The sequence below is a fragment of the Perna viridis genome, chromosome 14 (assembly GCF_037379345.1).
Source record: "Perna viridis isolate PV_CMFRI_1.1 ecotype Kerala chromosome 14, ASM3737934v1, whole genome shotgun sequence".
NCBI lineage: Eukaryota > Metazoa > Mollusca > Bivalvia > Mytilida > Mytilidae > Perna > Perna viridis.
Window position 1 is genome coordinate 17,172,582 of NC_142458.1, and position 17,325 is coordinate 17,189,906.

A 17,325-nucleotide genomic window follows, 5' to 3' on the forward strand; every position below is an offset into this window, starting at 1 on the left:
CTCAATTACCTTTTTACTGTATAGCCAAGTTGGCCGAGTGGTCCAGAGCGTTTGACTAAGTGCAGGCGGTTTTGCCATAGATGTCAGAGAAGAGAAGGGGTTCGAGACCACTCGACCAGCTAGGCTAAGCGTTGGACTTTGTGCAGGCGGTGTTGCCATAGATGTCACAGCGGTACGAGTTCGAGTCCCGCGGAGGGAACGACCAAAAATTTGCATCGCAAATTTGACAGTTCTAACATCGTTGGGATATTTTCAGACCTTTCTATACGTTTACATATCTTCCCTGTATCACTTTGATCCGATGGAGGAGTATATATATATATATATATATATATATATATATATATATATATATATATATATATATATATATATAATTATCATGAAAACGAGGAGAGAAATCAAGAAACGAATCCACAATCAATACAGACATTTCAAACCAAATACTTTATAACACTGTCAAAATAGACATACTTCATAATAGAAAAATTAAATAAATTTACAATGTAAAATGGTATTAAAATGATAAATGAAGGCATGTCGATGAAAATACTTTGTAAAAGATGCAGCACAAAAATGAAATGAAAGCACCATTTTGTATACAAATATACTCTAAGTTCATATTTGTTTCACGTGGAGTCCACGACACACTCGTTTGTACTGTTATTCTTAGAATAACCTGTGCAACATGTCTCCACCACTTGAGGGTATGTTTCTTTCTCGTATCTAGAATAAAATAGTGAATTAAAATACCACTTTTAAGTGTCAGTCCCTGTAAGAATCAGGCAATGATTAAAACATGCATGGTATAAACAAACCCATCATTTTGATAGTGTAATCTGACTATTTGCACCATCAGAATCAAAGAAAACAGACAAGATTTGCCATATTATGCTGGACCATTGAGTTACAATTTCATTGAAATGCAGTGATAATGAACATTTCAATGGCAGATAACTCTGTCGAATCACTATTTTTTCTAAGATTCTGTTGAAAAATTTCTGAGCGAATCCAATGATGCAGATGTCAAATAATGGTCTTTTTAAATAGAGAAAGTATCCTTGAGGGAGATAAATATATATTTTTCACAACAATGCACATATGAATATACAAAAATAGTGCATATGTAGACAAAAAAGCATTCTTTGCTCGGAGGGTTTTTCTACACAATATTATCTCTACCTGGAGTCATTATTTTATCAGGACTTGTATTTGAAGTTGGCAGATTCCACAAAGTGAATATAGTCACCGATATCAAATATTTGTGGTGTTAAAGATCAATTTCGCTGGTACTACTTTTCATCGAAATAGCACAGAGCGAAAATGAATGACAAGCCGTTTTAAGAATCATACGCAACAAAACCGATATGATCTTGTCGTGAAAGATAAGTCTTACTTCATCTTGAAAGCAAAACACTTATCTGCGTTTTCATTAAATATTCTGCCACTTAGTGAGTATTGTTGCATAAACAGATAAGAAGGAAAACAATATCATTTTGGGGAAACAAACATTGCAGACATTCGAAAGATAATTATAAGAATAAAAAAAACAACAAAAATAGTGATAATCACAAGCTGCATTAGTTGCAGACCAATTTATAGAAAAAATTCTAGAACTAGCTGTTAGGGTCGTTTCCTTCTGATAACTTTTACAAATAAATATGTCTGAGAGGTTCCCAAATAAACAAACCTAGATCGTTTTGTTCCGACCGTAAGCTGGCTGATGTTTGCTGATATTCACAATCTTGCATGGAACTTTCACAATATATGCGTTAAGATTTTTGCTTATATTTTACCATACCTTGCACATTCCATTTTCTTTATGAAAAGTTCGCTGATGTACAAACTGATATTGCACGTTTTCAGATGTTTGCTGATATGTACAAAATGACATTGTACATTTCAGGTTGCATGCTTTTAAATACTGTCTTACAGAAAAAACTTACATTGCAAATTTCAGAATTTGAACTTTAAAATGATTGATTATATATAAACTTACACTGTACATTTCTGTAATGTAATAGGATTACACACTACTACTTTTGATATTGTACGTGTACTAAAACTGACATGTGTACAGGGATTAGTGTTACACAATCTCGACTCTATGTCTACAGACTGTCCACTGAAAAGACAAAATACTTTTTTTGTGTTTTTAGCAATCAGATAAGGTCCTGGAATTTGAAATTCGTTGTATTTGATATTCATACAAATGATGAGTCACTCCTTGAATTTGTGAACAGCACACTAAAATCTGCAATATTAATATCAACTGAATATTTGGATTTTGACGCTTAATGAATGTACACACACATGAATAAAAAATAAAATTTATAAAACTAAAAAATATGCATATGAGTGCTTTCTCGAAAGAAGAATTCCTCTAAAACAATATTAGTATATCAATTATTCCGGATTATCTCTTTTGAACATATCTGCAAGTACATGTATCAATTATTGCGTTTAAAAAGTGATTGGCGTTTCGAAGTGCCAGAAATAAACTTGACATGTATTATTTTTCGCACTTACTTACAGTAGAGTTTATTTTACCTTTTTAAATAAACCTACCCACATAAAAGAGGATCATAACAATATCGTGTTCTTGAATGGTTTCCACAGCCACCACAAGGCTGGGAACAGTTTGACCAATCAGTCCAATTTCCCCATCCCTTTACAGAATCATTTTCTGGATTGTTAGTTGGGACATAGTATTCCGTAGACGATGAACCGTTTACTGGTTGAATAACTATTGGAGATACAGTAGAAATTCCTGATTCTAAAATTTCAGAAACAGAATTGAAAGGTCATTATTTGCATGATAAAAGTCATGTATCAATAAAAATGTCAAATAAAAATGCTAAACTTTAATTTTCAGTCATATTATTAATTTCATTTGATTGCGCACGATACAGTATATATTTATATTTTCATTATTTAAAACGCTATATCGAACCAGTATTAAAAACTGTGGTTTACCAACTGTCGTCAATAAATTGAATTAAAAACGAAATTGAAACTGCGTTTGATTTATTCACTAAATTGTGCGCAATTAAAGTCGATGCAGTAGTATTAAATATAAAATATCTACTAGCAATATTTAACCCATACTCTATTAATCCATATAGGAAATTTGAGGATTGGATAATCTATTTAATTTATAGATATCGAAGAAAAGAGATTACACATAAAAATCGTTTGATTATCATTATATTGATGATAAACCAAACAGGTCATGTAATGAAACTACCCCTACAAATGGAGCTATGCGAGGATAGACTAATCCATGTACATGTATACTTACTTATACACGTGTCACCATTTAATCCATAGCCCAAGCAGCAATACAGTTCTGATCTAAAACATGTCCCACGTCTCACTGCAGTCTTATTACTAAAATGTAAACGACAGTGCGTAAAGCTTTTGTTTTAAACGTTGTAGAAACTATCAATTAATATGTTCACAGTGTCATAGTTACCTTTTCTTTATCGTAAACTCTGGACGTGACATTTATGACCCACTCGACGGGTGTTTCTAGAAACGCAGAGGACGCTTATCCACCCGGCAAACCTGGTCCATGTTCCAAGATTTAGAGGAGTCTAGATACGTGTTTTCGTTATAAGTCCCCTATCGGTGAATTTTGCGTAGGGGGCTGTAGGCTTGCACTTTGTCAATCCGTTTGTCCAACGTCCAGTCCAGCAAATCAATGGTGCGTACGTTTTTCGTCAAACTTGCAGATTCGTTATTTAGCACATTGCTTCATAATGGCAAGTTACTGTTCGAATTATATTGCAGTCCATTGAATCTTTGCTTAATTATGGCCCTTGAACTGAAATAACAATTCATGCAACAACTGAGTTTTACGCACTTGTTTGTGTCATGCTTGCAGATATGCAATTGATATTTAGTACATTGTTTTACCATGACAAGTTACAGAACAAGTTTGATTCCAGACGGTTGATTTTATACTTAGTAATGGCCATAAGAATTATAAAATAATACAGACTCAGTTTTCCAAACTTTTTTCATTTGCAAATTATGCCAGGAGTTTGCTTTGTGTTCTCTTCAACAGACATTTCTTCCACTAGAGGGTTTTGTATTGCCATGCAATACACTCAGAATACTTGTTTCATGGTCTTTGTTGGGTGAGTCTATAGTCCCTGTTCAGATGTAAACCACGGATTATGTTCTTTTTTACTGCCATTCAGATCCTGGTTCCCTTACGTGAATCATCACAAATAAAAGAGGGAATTAATCACTGGAATATCAAAACTCACCCGTTGGTTAGAAAGCCGCCTGAGAAAATCTTCATTGATTAATAAAGACAGAAACTATATAAAAGTCATACTCTGCCGTTATGAATTTACATTTGAATGGCCACAGGGTTGTTTAAGGACATTGACTCTATCGCAAAATTACTTTCTCTACAGCATATGGATATAAATCATCTAAATGACAAAGAACACAAACACAAACAACAGCAACAAAAATGTTGTAACCTTAACACGCAAAGGAACCAGTATCATCAGTGTGAACCAGCTAACCTTGACGGAGTTATGGCTGTTGCCTTTTCTGTAATATATCTGAGATCACTTACACTGTTTTGTTACAGTCCTTGTTATCAGTCCACCACCAGGTGCTATTGGGGCATGCATGCCATGCTGTGTAGTTCCACTTGTGTTCACATTCATAGGAGACACTCCGTGAACATGGTTTGTGGGTAAGTTCTGTTTCGGATTTGCAGCCACCACAGGACTCTAAAATTAAAATGATCAAAATTAAATCTAGGTGCCTTAATGAGCCAATAAATATTAAGGCATTGTAGACTTTACAATAGAAATAAGATATGTGTATGTCTTATTTAAAAAAAGCCGAAATACCCCCCTAAAAAATAAACAAACAAACAAAAACAAACCAACAAACAAACAAACAATAACAAACATACTAACAAACAAACAAAACAAAACAAAAGGTGACCTAAATCTGATATGAAAGTAAATACACTATATTTGAACTATTAGATATGTTCAGTAGAAATTCCGTTAAAATTTTTTGCTATATAAGCTTTGAGATGGAAACTGATGTTAAGACAAAGGATAATAAAAAAAAGTACCTATGTAACAACAGAATCGAAGTCATACCTGCCCACACTTTACCCTGGAATCCCTGTGAACCAGATACATATGTTCTCATTAATACCAGGATCTCGTTACTTTCTGATATAATAGGTTTTGTATTTTCTAGGTAGGAGCAACATACTCTGAAAATAATTTAAAAATGGTTGATTATATTAAACATTTATAGTATATATGATGCTGATTGGAGAATCATTTTTTTACCAAAATTTAACATAAACAGATTTTAAAACTAATACATTACAAAAAAGATATACTACAATGTAATTATGGTCATAACGCGTTTTTCAGCGACCTGAGGTAAAATGGACACAAAACATATTCCGTTGTAATTTTTGTAGGCCTTTTGTATCTTAACAGCTAATAATATTTGCAACCTCTAACAAAGACTAAATGTATAAGGAGTCCAAACAAATAGTTACCTGGCTCCTGTTTTTGCAATGTTATGGGCATATCTAATTTCAAGGTAGTTCAGACACTCTACATATTTATTTCTTGTACAATGAGGATATTCCATCACTTGTGAGGACTCTAAAGTGAAAAATATTCTGGTATTTGGAGGTGCCTGCAAATATATACGTAAACATATAGAAAAAAAAAACATCTTAAAATCTAAATTAGCGCCTGTTTATATTAAAGTAAATATACGAGTGAAAAAAAAGACCTCATTCATACGAAGAGATCAAATGTGACGGTTTTAAAATTTTTAAAAAAATTTTTTGTTCGATCATTTTTCTTTACATTTTTCCTTTCATCTATTAGAAACTTTTGTTTTCTCTGGATAAATGTATCGAAAAATTTTAAGAAAAATGCATATTTGTAAATACTAAAAACAAATTTTAACTGTACCTTTATATACCAGTTACATTGTTGGCCAAAACGATAGCTACCAGAGTATCCAAAAATGGTTGCGTCACTGGTAACATTAAGTTCCCCACCACATGTTACTGAAATATAATTGATAAGACATGATTTAAAAATGAAATGGTTATTGTTTAAATATCAAATCATTAAATAATAAAAAAAAAACAATAATGAAAAAATAACAATTTGTCGACGCAACACTTTTTCTTTACACTTAATTTTATTTGCATAACATAGTAGTATGTCACTTAATGCTTATGAAGTGAAGATATCTATCTAATATGTTTCTGTCCTTTTGTGTATTCTGATTAATAATCCGAGTTTGAGTTTAAGGTACTTTACCCTTCTACGTATTTAAAATCAACCTTAAAAAGTAAAAAAAGAGCGCATGTGTTGACTGTTTGAACACGTCGAGTTGCACCGAACATTTAATTACATAACAAGTTAAGTACAGACACATTACAACGGATTATGGAGCTACAGAAAAGTACCCATTTATCTATCGTGTTAAAATAAAACACTTAAGTTTAGTTTTTTCCTTCATTACAAAAGTCACTTTTTACTTGTAAGAAGAACAGTGTCTAACAATATTTGATGATTTTATCATATTTCCGCTAGATATAAAACGTCATTGTGGTTCTGTTGATAAAATGAATCGTGAAATGTAAGATACTTTTTAGACTCCTATTGTTGGCTTGTATGACATGAAATACTGTCAAGTTTTGACAAAAGACAATTTTTTTCCCTTGGATTGAACATTTAGTAACATATGCAAAAAGAGATGATTAAGGCTTTTTTTTCAATACTGAAATATCACAAACTAAATAGAAATAAAGAAAAAAAATATGAACATCTTATCAGGGTTTGTCGAATAGGAGTTGGAATATAGCGCTATAAAACCTGGTTTAATCAGAACCACTGCATTTGCTTTTCCGGTTTTCACGCTAATTGTCGAATTTATTTAACGGAATTCTCCAATTGATTATTGTCCAGACTTTGATCAGTTCAGTTCTGTTCTAATTACCATTCATATATTAATTTCGTAAATATGGATGTTTTTTTGTTTAAATGAAATGTTTTTTTTTCTAGAATTCGGATTAAAAAGCGATTTGCATTTATTAAATTGCAATTGAATACTTGTAGCGATTTGATAATAAGGAGGACAATTATTCACCCCTCTCCCACAAATGAATATATAACTTTACGGTGATCAGCTTAAAGCAATAGAAACTAAAGGTTTTATGGTGTATTTGGTCGAAACATATAAAACTACCTTAACGTACCTAAGTAAAATTACTTTCGAGGCACTTCTTCTCACTGATAATTAAAACTCATTAATATGGTTACTATTTGAATTTGTAGGCACAGAAAGTCATATAACTTAACGGCAAAAACAACAGGCAAGGGTTGTTTTAAATCCTTTAGATTGTATCTTTGACCAGACTAGAGGTGTAAAAGAACCACTTAAGGAGGTAGATCTAGGGTAAGGGACAAAACTCTAAAAAATCATTGGAACGTTTGTATTCAGCATTTTACATCAATCGTATGTAGGCATATAATTAACTTGAATTCATTTTATTCTACTTCAAACAAAAGCTTGAGAGGTTTTGGTGAAATTGAATATAATACAAACATATCACTGACTTCATGAGTTATGTCCCTTACCATAGGTCTACCTCTTTAAAGGGGTACATAAAACCTAAGGAAAATATCCCTGTACAAATCAGCAAAACTGTTTATTCTAATAGCAAACTCTAATAATAAGTCTGTTGATGAAGCTACTATATATATATATACATTGAATTATTCCCATGAAATATTTGATAACTAATTTCTGAAATATACGTCGCTTCTTTTATCAAAGTTATACACTGAATAAAATTTCGTGAAATTTAAACGAGCCAAACATTTTTTTTAGAGAAAATGTTTTGTACCCTCTTAGATAGTGTCGTTTAACAAAATTTCTCTTCTACCCACCAAAGAAAGCTAATAATTGTAAGGCAGAACTAGGCAGCCTTAATGCATGATAATACCTACCACCGACAGATGGTGCTGCAGTTTCACAGTAAGTACCACCAAGACCATCTGTACAGCGACACCTAGAACATGATTTGGGATCCTGGTACCCACCGTGTAAGCAAGGTTTGGATAATTTGGTGTTGTTACATTTATCTGAAAAAATAAAAAAAAACAAAACAATTCAACAGAAGAAGAAACGAACAATAATGAGAATAATATTGATTTTCTTTTGACATCTGTCACACACATTGATGACTGCTTGCCTGATTGATTTTGGTCATTTTTGACAGATTGACACACTGAGCTTACTCACAGAAGCCACAGCCCGGAGATAGGAGTAAACCAACTCAGACGTGGACTTCTGACTGCGAGTAAACCGCGTCATTATATCCCCGTAAATACTCCGTGCTCGGTGGAGGCATATTTTATACCGGAAATTGACCCAACGACCCCCTCCGTACTCAAGCGAGTATGTAACCCTGAGACCTACGAGGTGGTAGGTACATACATAATTTATATCATCAATTGCTTAAATTATTATTCGTGTTTGTTCAATATATCTACTAACATTTTGAATATTGGTCGATCATCAAAACTCACACCACGTAAACTAAGAGTAATCAAGGGAACCAAGGTTATAGCGGTAATCAAAAGAATGTAATCCAGGGACAAAGACCAGACATGCAAAACAGACATACACAACAAAGAACATAAAGTAACTAAAATCATACATACAAAGTAACAAAAGTAAATGAGCAACTCGGATTCCACTAAAAACTGGGAGCATGGACCAGGTGCACCGGTAGGGTAAGCATCTTCTGCTTTTCTAGAAACACCCGCCGAGTTGCTCATAAAAAGTCAAGTCCGGGGTAGACAAACGAGGAAACGAAAACTATGACCCGTTGAATAAATCAGTTTTCATGGTGCTGATGGATACACCATAACGATCCACGAGTTCATGATGACGACTATAAAACTTCTGTAGTGACTAACTTATAGAAAAATCAATGACAAAAATTAATCACAAAAGCATTTACGACCATACTAACAATGGACATTTTGTATTTTCTTACCTGAACAGTAGGCATAATTAGCAAGTTTAACGTCATAAAAGGATAGCTGATATCTCTGGCCAAGTGCACGCTGTAATAATGGGTTTTTGGTCAATATCGTAGGAGGCACTGGGCTAACATACTCATTGGCATATGCCTGTAAAAGTTCCATTGTGTAAGTACAATTCTTTAAGAGGTTTAGACAAAATTATAAGCAGGAAACGTTCACATGACAACAATATAGAATAAGCAATTTAAGATATATTTTACCGTGTAAAATATGTAGGTTTGTAAAAAGTCGAAGTATAAAAATATTTTTTATTCAGGGAGATATGTATTTGTTAATTATCAGTATCTTTGTTGATATATAAATATATTTGTTTTACGGATATGGTAACAAATAGAGTTTTTCAGTCGGATTTTTCGTAAAAATGAAGAGTACAGTTGAGTGATTTATCTTCTTCAATCACATTAAAAGACATTTAATATACACAACGAATCATGCTAATACACATTAACACAATTGAATTGAAGGTGCTGCTTTTTGACATGAAAAAAGGACCCTCTTAAAGTCATGAAACACTCTGACCAAACAAACGGATTCATGCTGTACTTACTGTTGACCCGTAGTGCATGATTGAACCAACATCATAAGGCATATTTTTGGTGTCCAAATCTTTCCAGGAGATATGTAAAAAATTGTACTGTTTTCCGTATTGAATGGCGTCTTCCTGTACTGTGATGTACTGGTCTCTGTCAGGTCGCGCATGTTCATGCCAAAATCCAATCACATGACCAATTTCGTGTAAAACATGGCCTTCCTGTCCACAGAAATAAGTTCATATATAAGCTATTTACTATACAGGAATTTGCCACTCAAAACTCGGAACTCTTTGTAAGTTAAACACAGTATGTAAAATAAAACGACATGGAAAGCAAGCCTGTAAGAGGCTGTGATATTAGTAAGAAACAACTGAAAAGGCCCAGAGGTGACATGTTAAAAATCGAAGGAAAAAAAAAAAAGAAAAAAGAAAAGCAAATCTAAATACGGACATATGTCCGGTGCTATCCAATAGGTCTGTCAACTTTCAAATGGACTCACTTACTGTAAATTAATATTATTCGTGTGGTACCAATTCTAATGGTTTTCATAGATAGGTCAAACTACGAAATTTTGTTCTCAACGAAAAGGAGATTTCCACTGAGTGTATACAGAGAATTTAAGAATCCACGAACTTGTGTTTCTTCCCAAATCCACAAATAGTTGTATCCAGAAATTATAGTACTTACACAGTAGATATTTATTTTATGTATGATTATCCTTCCATTATGTTCCTAAATTGTTTTGGTTTTATTTTTTTATAGCTTGGCAATATTCGAAATAAGTATTTTGAATTAAAAGATCTATCACTGGTAGGGGAAGCGTCCTATGCTTTTCTAGGAACACCCACCGAGCTGCTCGGAAAAAAGTCAAGTCCAGGGTAGAGGACTTTTTTTTTAATCTATTTTAACAATAGACGGGAAAGGAATTTTTAAAATTGCTGCCTCACTTGTTTTCCAATCCCCAATGGTTTCATTATTATATTAACACATATTCTTTCTTTAATAAAATACTGTTTTAACAAAAAAGATTTGAATTCTACCTACAAAAAAGGTCAAGGCTGAAAAAAAAAACTCGACCGAAAGCCACTTATCCATGAACTAGAAAAAAAATTGTTTGACAACTTCAGGAATATGACAATTCACTCACATAAACACAATCTTGATAAATTGAAACTTTTTGTTCTCTAGACGTCCCTCTTCCCACAAATGACCAGCACCTAAAAACAAAACAACAATTATTTTATTGATGAGGTGAAGTAAAAACCTTCAAATCTGAGAGAAAAAAGTATCATCACAAAATAAAAATGTATCGTTGATTTCAAATTATAATCAGCCAATTACAATTAAAACACGTAAAAACATGCCAAACGTACATACACAAACACGAAGTAACAAGAACATCAACCGAACTCCAGGAAGGTTGAACAAGGACATGTAAATCGTTAAAAATGAAGCGCCCGTTGTTTAAACGAGCTGAAGAATTATTTAACTTATAAAGGGTTGTGTCTTTCACGTAAGATCAATAAAGGAGAAAAAATATATGGGCTAGTGTGCTTTCAGGTTGTTAAGATGTATGCAGTTGGAATTCTAACGGGGAAGGATTTTTCTAAATTTTCATAGGTTTTGTTTTAATAGTTCCCATCTTTTAAAACGCTGAAGAAATATCAAGGGTTTCATAAAAACTTCCAAAATATCACTTTAATGTGTGCTTAATGATTTTATGAAATGAAAGATGGGGTCACTGAGCAATATATTAATGTTATGAAATGGATAAAAACAGAGGAGTCAGAAAATTTGACAAAAATGACTGAATATGACCATCGAACATCCTTAGAATTAAACTGTAAAATATGACAGAAATATTTCTTCCTTCTTCTTCTTTTCATTCAGAATTGTCAACTTTCATTTCATCGGTGGCAACATCCCTGCGTATGGAGTGTTCATATCACAACTCATACGTTATGCCAGAGCTTGCCGAAACTACGCAAACTTTTTGTATCGCGCTATAACTCTAACAAATAGGCTCCTGAAACATGGTTATGTTGCTACAAGATTGAAGTCATCACTACAGAAGTTTTATGGTCGTCATCATGAACTTGTGGATCGTTATGGTGTATCCATCAGCACCATGAAAACTGATTTATTCAACGGGTCATAGTTTTCCTTTCCTCGTTTGTCTACCCCGGACTTGACTTTTTATGAGCAACTCGGCGGGTGTTTCTAGAAAAGCAGAGGGCACTTACCCTACCGGTGCACCTGGTCCATGTTCCCAGTTTTTAGTGGAGTCCGAATACTTTTGTTACTTTGTATGTATGATTTTAGTTACTTTATGTTCTTTGTTGTGTATGTCTGTTTTGCATGTCTGGTCTTTGTCCCTGGATTACATTCTTTTGATTACCGCTATAACATTGGTTCCCTTGATTACTCTTTATTGGGCAATTATAAATATTATGAATTTCCCTGTCTAGTAGATTGTCAATGCTTGGGATGTACAGTTTATAATAGAGAATAAATCAGCGTACATTAAGGTAAGTTCATAATACACAAAAATAAAATCATTCATCCCATCACTCTATGTTTTATCATATAAATTTAAATGCATTTCAGATGTTATCGCAAAAGACATGAACTTTATTTGACTACCTGATAGGCAAGTCGTCAAATAGTAGAACAATGCAAAGGCCTCTTTATTACAATCAACAACACAATTATATACATATACTTATCTGCCCACTGCATATTTAATCTTTTACTTTCTTAAATGACATTTTTATATTAAAAAAAAACTGTATTGGTAAACATACACATTCCTTCTATTAGGAAGTTATGTGAACTGTAATAATACAGATGTTCAATAATATAAATGATATACATGTAGTGAAGGCACAAAATTGTGAACAATGATGTTTAATTTCTCGTTAAGCGTATAATCGGTAGCAACTATGTCAGAATATGTTTATCTTGTCTGATCAGTTTGTCGTTTTTAAGAAAAGGATATTGATCGATTTTTTTTAGAATATATATTTGTATACTGTTAAAGAACATTTATTCGTTAATATCAGTTTTCAGGGAAAAAATCGACAGTGAGAAGATTCTTTATTTCGTTGTCATACAAATGAAAGGGAATTGTTCATTTTCCTAGAAAAGAAGAGGACGCTTACCCTACCGTTGCACCTGGTCCTAGTTTTTAGTGGAGTCCGAGTTCCTCAGTTGCTTTTGTTACTTTTTAATTATGATTTTAGTTACTGTATGTTCTTTGTTGTGTATATCTGTTTTCCGGGTCTGGTCTTTGTCCCTAGAGTACATTATTTTGATTACCGCTATAACCTTTGTTCCCTTGCTTACTCTTTGTTAGGGACCAAATTTTGTGTTTGCCAAACCAACGAACACGTCGAAAATTAGCACCCCACAAACACCTCCACAGTATGTATCGATTAAATTTGCTGCTTTTCCTTGATAAATAGTATTTTATTTGATGACACCTTTATATTAAGTTTTTTTAATCAACCAAAACCTTCTATATGGCTTGGAAAATATATTAATTGCCTTAAATCTATAATTACCCTTTTCATTTTCCATGACCCGTTTTTGTGACGTATCAACAGTGGGCACACAAAGGGTATGCTTTCATATTGAGGAGAGGGGGTAGTATTAGTGAGCTCAGTAACATTTTTTCTAGTTTTGTTCAGGTGTCAATTTCACAAAAGGTCGTAAGTGTAAAAATGACCGTAAGTTATGACGTCACAATGCTTTTTATTTTGTTTTTGTGTAACGTCATTTCTTATTATAAACTTGACACATTTATTTTAACACTTACCCTTCATTACTCGTAAACACAATGTAAACCTGATTAGCATTGATACTGGCATTGTCTTTGTATTTGATCTCTTCAAATGTTATACACGTATAACTCTCCCAGTACTGTAAAGCTGAACGAATAACGTTCTTCTCGGTCTCATCTAGAAAAACAATTAAGGAATGATTAAGAATGAATGAAAAATAATTCTTAATCATATTATAGAAAATAAAACATGTAAACACGTACAAAGAAGCAAAAGTCAATGAGAAACCAAGACTCGAATAAAAACTTGGTTCTTGGAGTATAGGCATCGGTAGGGTAAGCGTTCGTTGCTTTTTTCAGAAACATTCACTAAATTGCTCGAAGAATCACTCCTTGGGTAGGCAAAAGAGGAAAGCAGATGGATATACAAAACAAAACAAATAAAGCAAAATTGTGATCAATACAGCTATCTTTTTTTTAATTTTTTGAAGTAAAGAATAAATACCTTCAATGATCTACGATTTTGATTCATCAAAGTAAACAGATGTAAAATTATATTCAGCAAGGGACAGTTTTGTCTGTTTTGTTCAATAATATTTAAATTCTGATTTCAGTCATTGTGTAGAACTGTATTTTGTTTTTGATTTGCCTGATGAACAAATTTCGAAATTCTTAACGCTATATTAAGATCTAATCAGAAGATACAATACAGGTATATGCTATATAAACATTTATGATGGGTAAGTTTTTAAATTATTTCACCACTTTTATCAAAACCGATTTTGATCAGCCACTTAATAACTTATTTAACACATAACAGTTATTATATAGAAAATCGTGACACGATAGGTAGTTCCCATTCGTCACTGTCATGCAATTAAGTTTCCTCGTCGTAACTCCTCATTTGCGGATCCAGAATTTTTTTAGGGACACACCAAAAGGCTGACGGGGACTACAGTTATTAGTTTTTTTCCTGTATAACCAACAAAATGTTTTTCGAGCATAAGAGCCTGTATAATTATTTGCTTATCAAGATCAAAGATTCAATATAAATACTTGTAAATCCAATGATATTTCTTTTCTTATGAATTTGCCGATCATTCTTCATCAATACTACTTACTATGAGAGCCATCGAAAGCATACTGAATGGGCAGTAACCAGTGTCGATGTAAATCAGTATTTAGTTTTCTTTTTTGTCTAGGATTTCTGCTTTGGTAAAGGATTTCAGCTTGTCGAGGTGTAAGAATTATATCTTCTTCGAAGACATATGGAATGGTGTCGATGGGTTTCGATTGCTGCAAAAAAGCGGCAGCAATGTAAACCTAGATTTCAAAAATCTATCTCCACCCCTACATACATGTTAACAAACGATAAAAACTTAAACAAAGTTGTAAACAGTAGCCATCCTAAGAAAAAAACAAAAGCAGAAAAAATTAGGTAAAAATACTTGCCACGTGGGGAACATACCAGGTACATTATAACATAGTGCGGACTTTTGTACAGTAATCACTCTTACCATGTATCTTATATTTGCAAAAAAAAAGAAAGAAAGTATGAAAGAATGAAATATGTTTACTTATTCCAATATGTACTTAAACATAGCCGCTGGAAACATATGAGTGTTCAATCAAAGGGTGCATTTACACAAGGAAACACGTAATTGATCAGGTATTGTGAAACATGTGCAACCACAAATTTGGAAAAAAAACAATGAATATTTGTGTTTTATATTACACATTTTTGTGATACTGATTTTAATATCTTACATTCTTAAAATTAACCTCAAGCTACAATCCGAAAATATAGACATTCTTTAAAAGGCAACACATTAAGTCTGTGGTAAATTCGACGTTTTTTTTTAATTTTAAAATATGATAAAAGGTTGGTGTAACCAAAGATTTTTCTCTGTTTCAAATCGAAAAGCGTATAAGTAAATTATAACGCCATCCCATGTGTACGAAAACAGATAAAATCATTAATTATGTAGAAAGTTGTGATTTATCAAATGTTCCATGTGTACTATGTCGATTATTCATCTTGTGAAATAAATTCGATAATATCTCAATTATGAAAACGAATACCAATCTGCCGGTCACAAAAAATAAGTTTATGTTAAAGAGTAACCAAGGAAACCAAGGATATAGCGATAATCAAAAGAATTTAATCCATCGACAAAGACCAGGCATGGAAATCAGACATACACAAGAAAGAACACGAAGTAACTAAATTCATACATACAAAGGAACAAAAGCAAATGAGCAACTCGGACTCCACTAAAAACTTTGAGCATGGACCAGGTGCACCGGTAGGGTGAGCGTCCTCTGCTTTTTTAGAAACACCCGCCGAGTTGCTCATATAAAGTCAAGTCCGGGGTACACGAAAGAGGAAAAATATCAATAAATAATGGATAAGAGCTATATAAAATTAAGATAATCAATTGGTTATCGTCTATGACAGAATATAACTTTTCGTGTCAAGAACGCTTGAAGATTTAACTAATATTTTGTTTTTTCACTCAATTCAATAAATTATGCTATTATTATTACATATGTTATAGATTTTCACTATGAACAAAGTTCAACATTGTTTTGATTGCAGAAAAAAAATCAGGTCAAACCATAGTATCTAGAGAAAATTATATATACCCGAAGCATAAAAATTGATAAACAATAAAGATATATCAAATCCTAGTACATGGCAATAATTTACTAAAAGAAAACAAAGACGATCTATATACACAATGTAGCTAGCAGAAATAAATACAATTACATTTGAAACCAGAAGATAGGGGAAAACAGACAAAAAGAAATTAAAACAGAAAAAAAAACAACAACAACAAAGAAACAAAAACAAAACAATAACAAAAATTCAAGGCTTCCAATATTAATTTTAAAAAAAATAACTGGAAAGTGTCTCACTAGAATAGTGACACACTTTGTCATGGCGAAGCCACAGAGAATACCACCAAAGTACCGTAGCAAAATAATAAAGATACAAGGAGCTTCATCTTGAATCCTTCGAAGCGAACGTTGAAAGGTTTAAGTACACATGAAAATTACCGAGTTCCGTTCATTTCCCAATTTAATTAATCATGTTATCAAAACTCGTTTTGTTGTGAAAGGATGTTGAATAAAAATCTAGTTAGGTATCGATGTTCAGGGTAAATATTAACACCTGGCTTTTCTGTAATCGAGGTGGGTAGCAGGAATTCTTTGAGGAAATTATACGAATGTCAAAATAAATAATATTGCATTTGTCATGAATATATTATATTAATATATTACGGCTCTGATGAATATGATACAAGAGTGCTTATTGAATTAAGGAAAAAAGGAAAATTACTAGTTATAATTATTTAGGAAAGTAACTGTACGTGCTTTAAAATTCTAAAAAAAAACTTATAATATAGTGTTTCCTTTGTCTTTATATTGCTAATTATTTATATGGACTTTCCTTCATCTGACTGTTCCTTTTGACAGCCAATTCGTTAATTGTGTTCAAATTCTTTATACAATAGAAATATCTGTGTGTCAACCACAATCGAAGGACTTGTTTTTGTAATCAAGGCGTTTAATTTTTTTTTCTCAAGAATATAGGTTTTTTTTCAATTTAATGAAAGAATATATGGCAAGAGAAGGTAAACACTTCCTGGATGGACCAGAAATATTTCGTTTTTCATTGAAGTTATATGTGTGTTTTAAAAATTTTACACTGTTGGTACAGTCAAGTTTCGATAAATATAGCGCACGCCAATGTTTAAAAGGTAATATGTATTTAAATTATTATTGCTTACAACAATGAGATTATTATTTTTTTTTTAAATGGTTAACTTATTTTACATAATAAGTCAGATGAAAAAATGAAAGCACTGAA

General features: G+C 32.5%; 1 protein-coding gene across 1 annotated transcript in view; it reads right to left on the minus strand.

Moving 5' to 3' along the window:
- Nucleotides 1-467: 467 nt before the first annotated feature.
- LOC148598434 (zinc metalloproteinase dpy-31-like) overlaps nt 468-17,325 on the minus strand; it is a 57,794-nt gene continuing 40,936 nt past the window's right edge. Inside the window, exons 3-16 of the mRNA XM_088562185.1 lie at nt 14,573-14,737; nt 13,488-13,629; nt 10,818-10,887; nt 9,685-9,888; nt 9,089-9,224; nt 8,034-8,168; nt 5,982-6,079; nt 5,555-5,697; nt 5,139-5,257; nt 4,595-4,754; nt 3,302-3,390; nt 2,569-2,776; nt 2,000-2,125; nt 468-726 (exon numbers count right to left, since the gene is read on the minus strand). Coding sequence (XP_088418311.1) covers nt 630-726; nt 2,000-2,125; nt 2,569-2,776; nt 3,302-3,390; nt 4,595-4,754; nt 5,139-5,257; nt 5,555-5,697; nt 5,982-6,079; nt 8,034-8,168; nt 9,089-9,224; nt 9,685-9,888; nt 10,818-10,887; nt 13,488-13,629; nt 14,573-14,737 — 1,892 coding nt within the window. The 3' untranslated portion in view covers nt 468-629. The remainder of the gene's footprint in view (nt 727-1,999; nt 2,126-2,568; nt 2,777-3,301; nt 3,391-4,594; nt 4,755-5,138; nt 5,258-5,554; nt 5,698-5,981; nt 6,080-8,033; nt 8,169-9,088; nt 9,225-9,684; nt 9,889-10,817; nt 10,888-13,487; nt 13,630-14,572; nt 14,738-17,325) is intronic.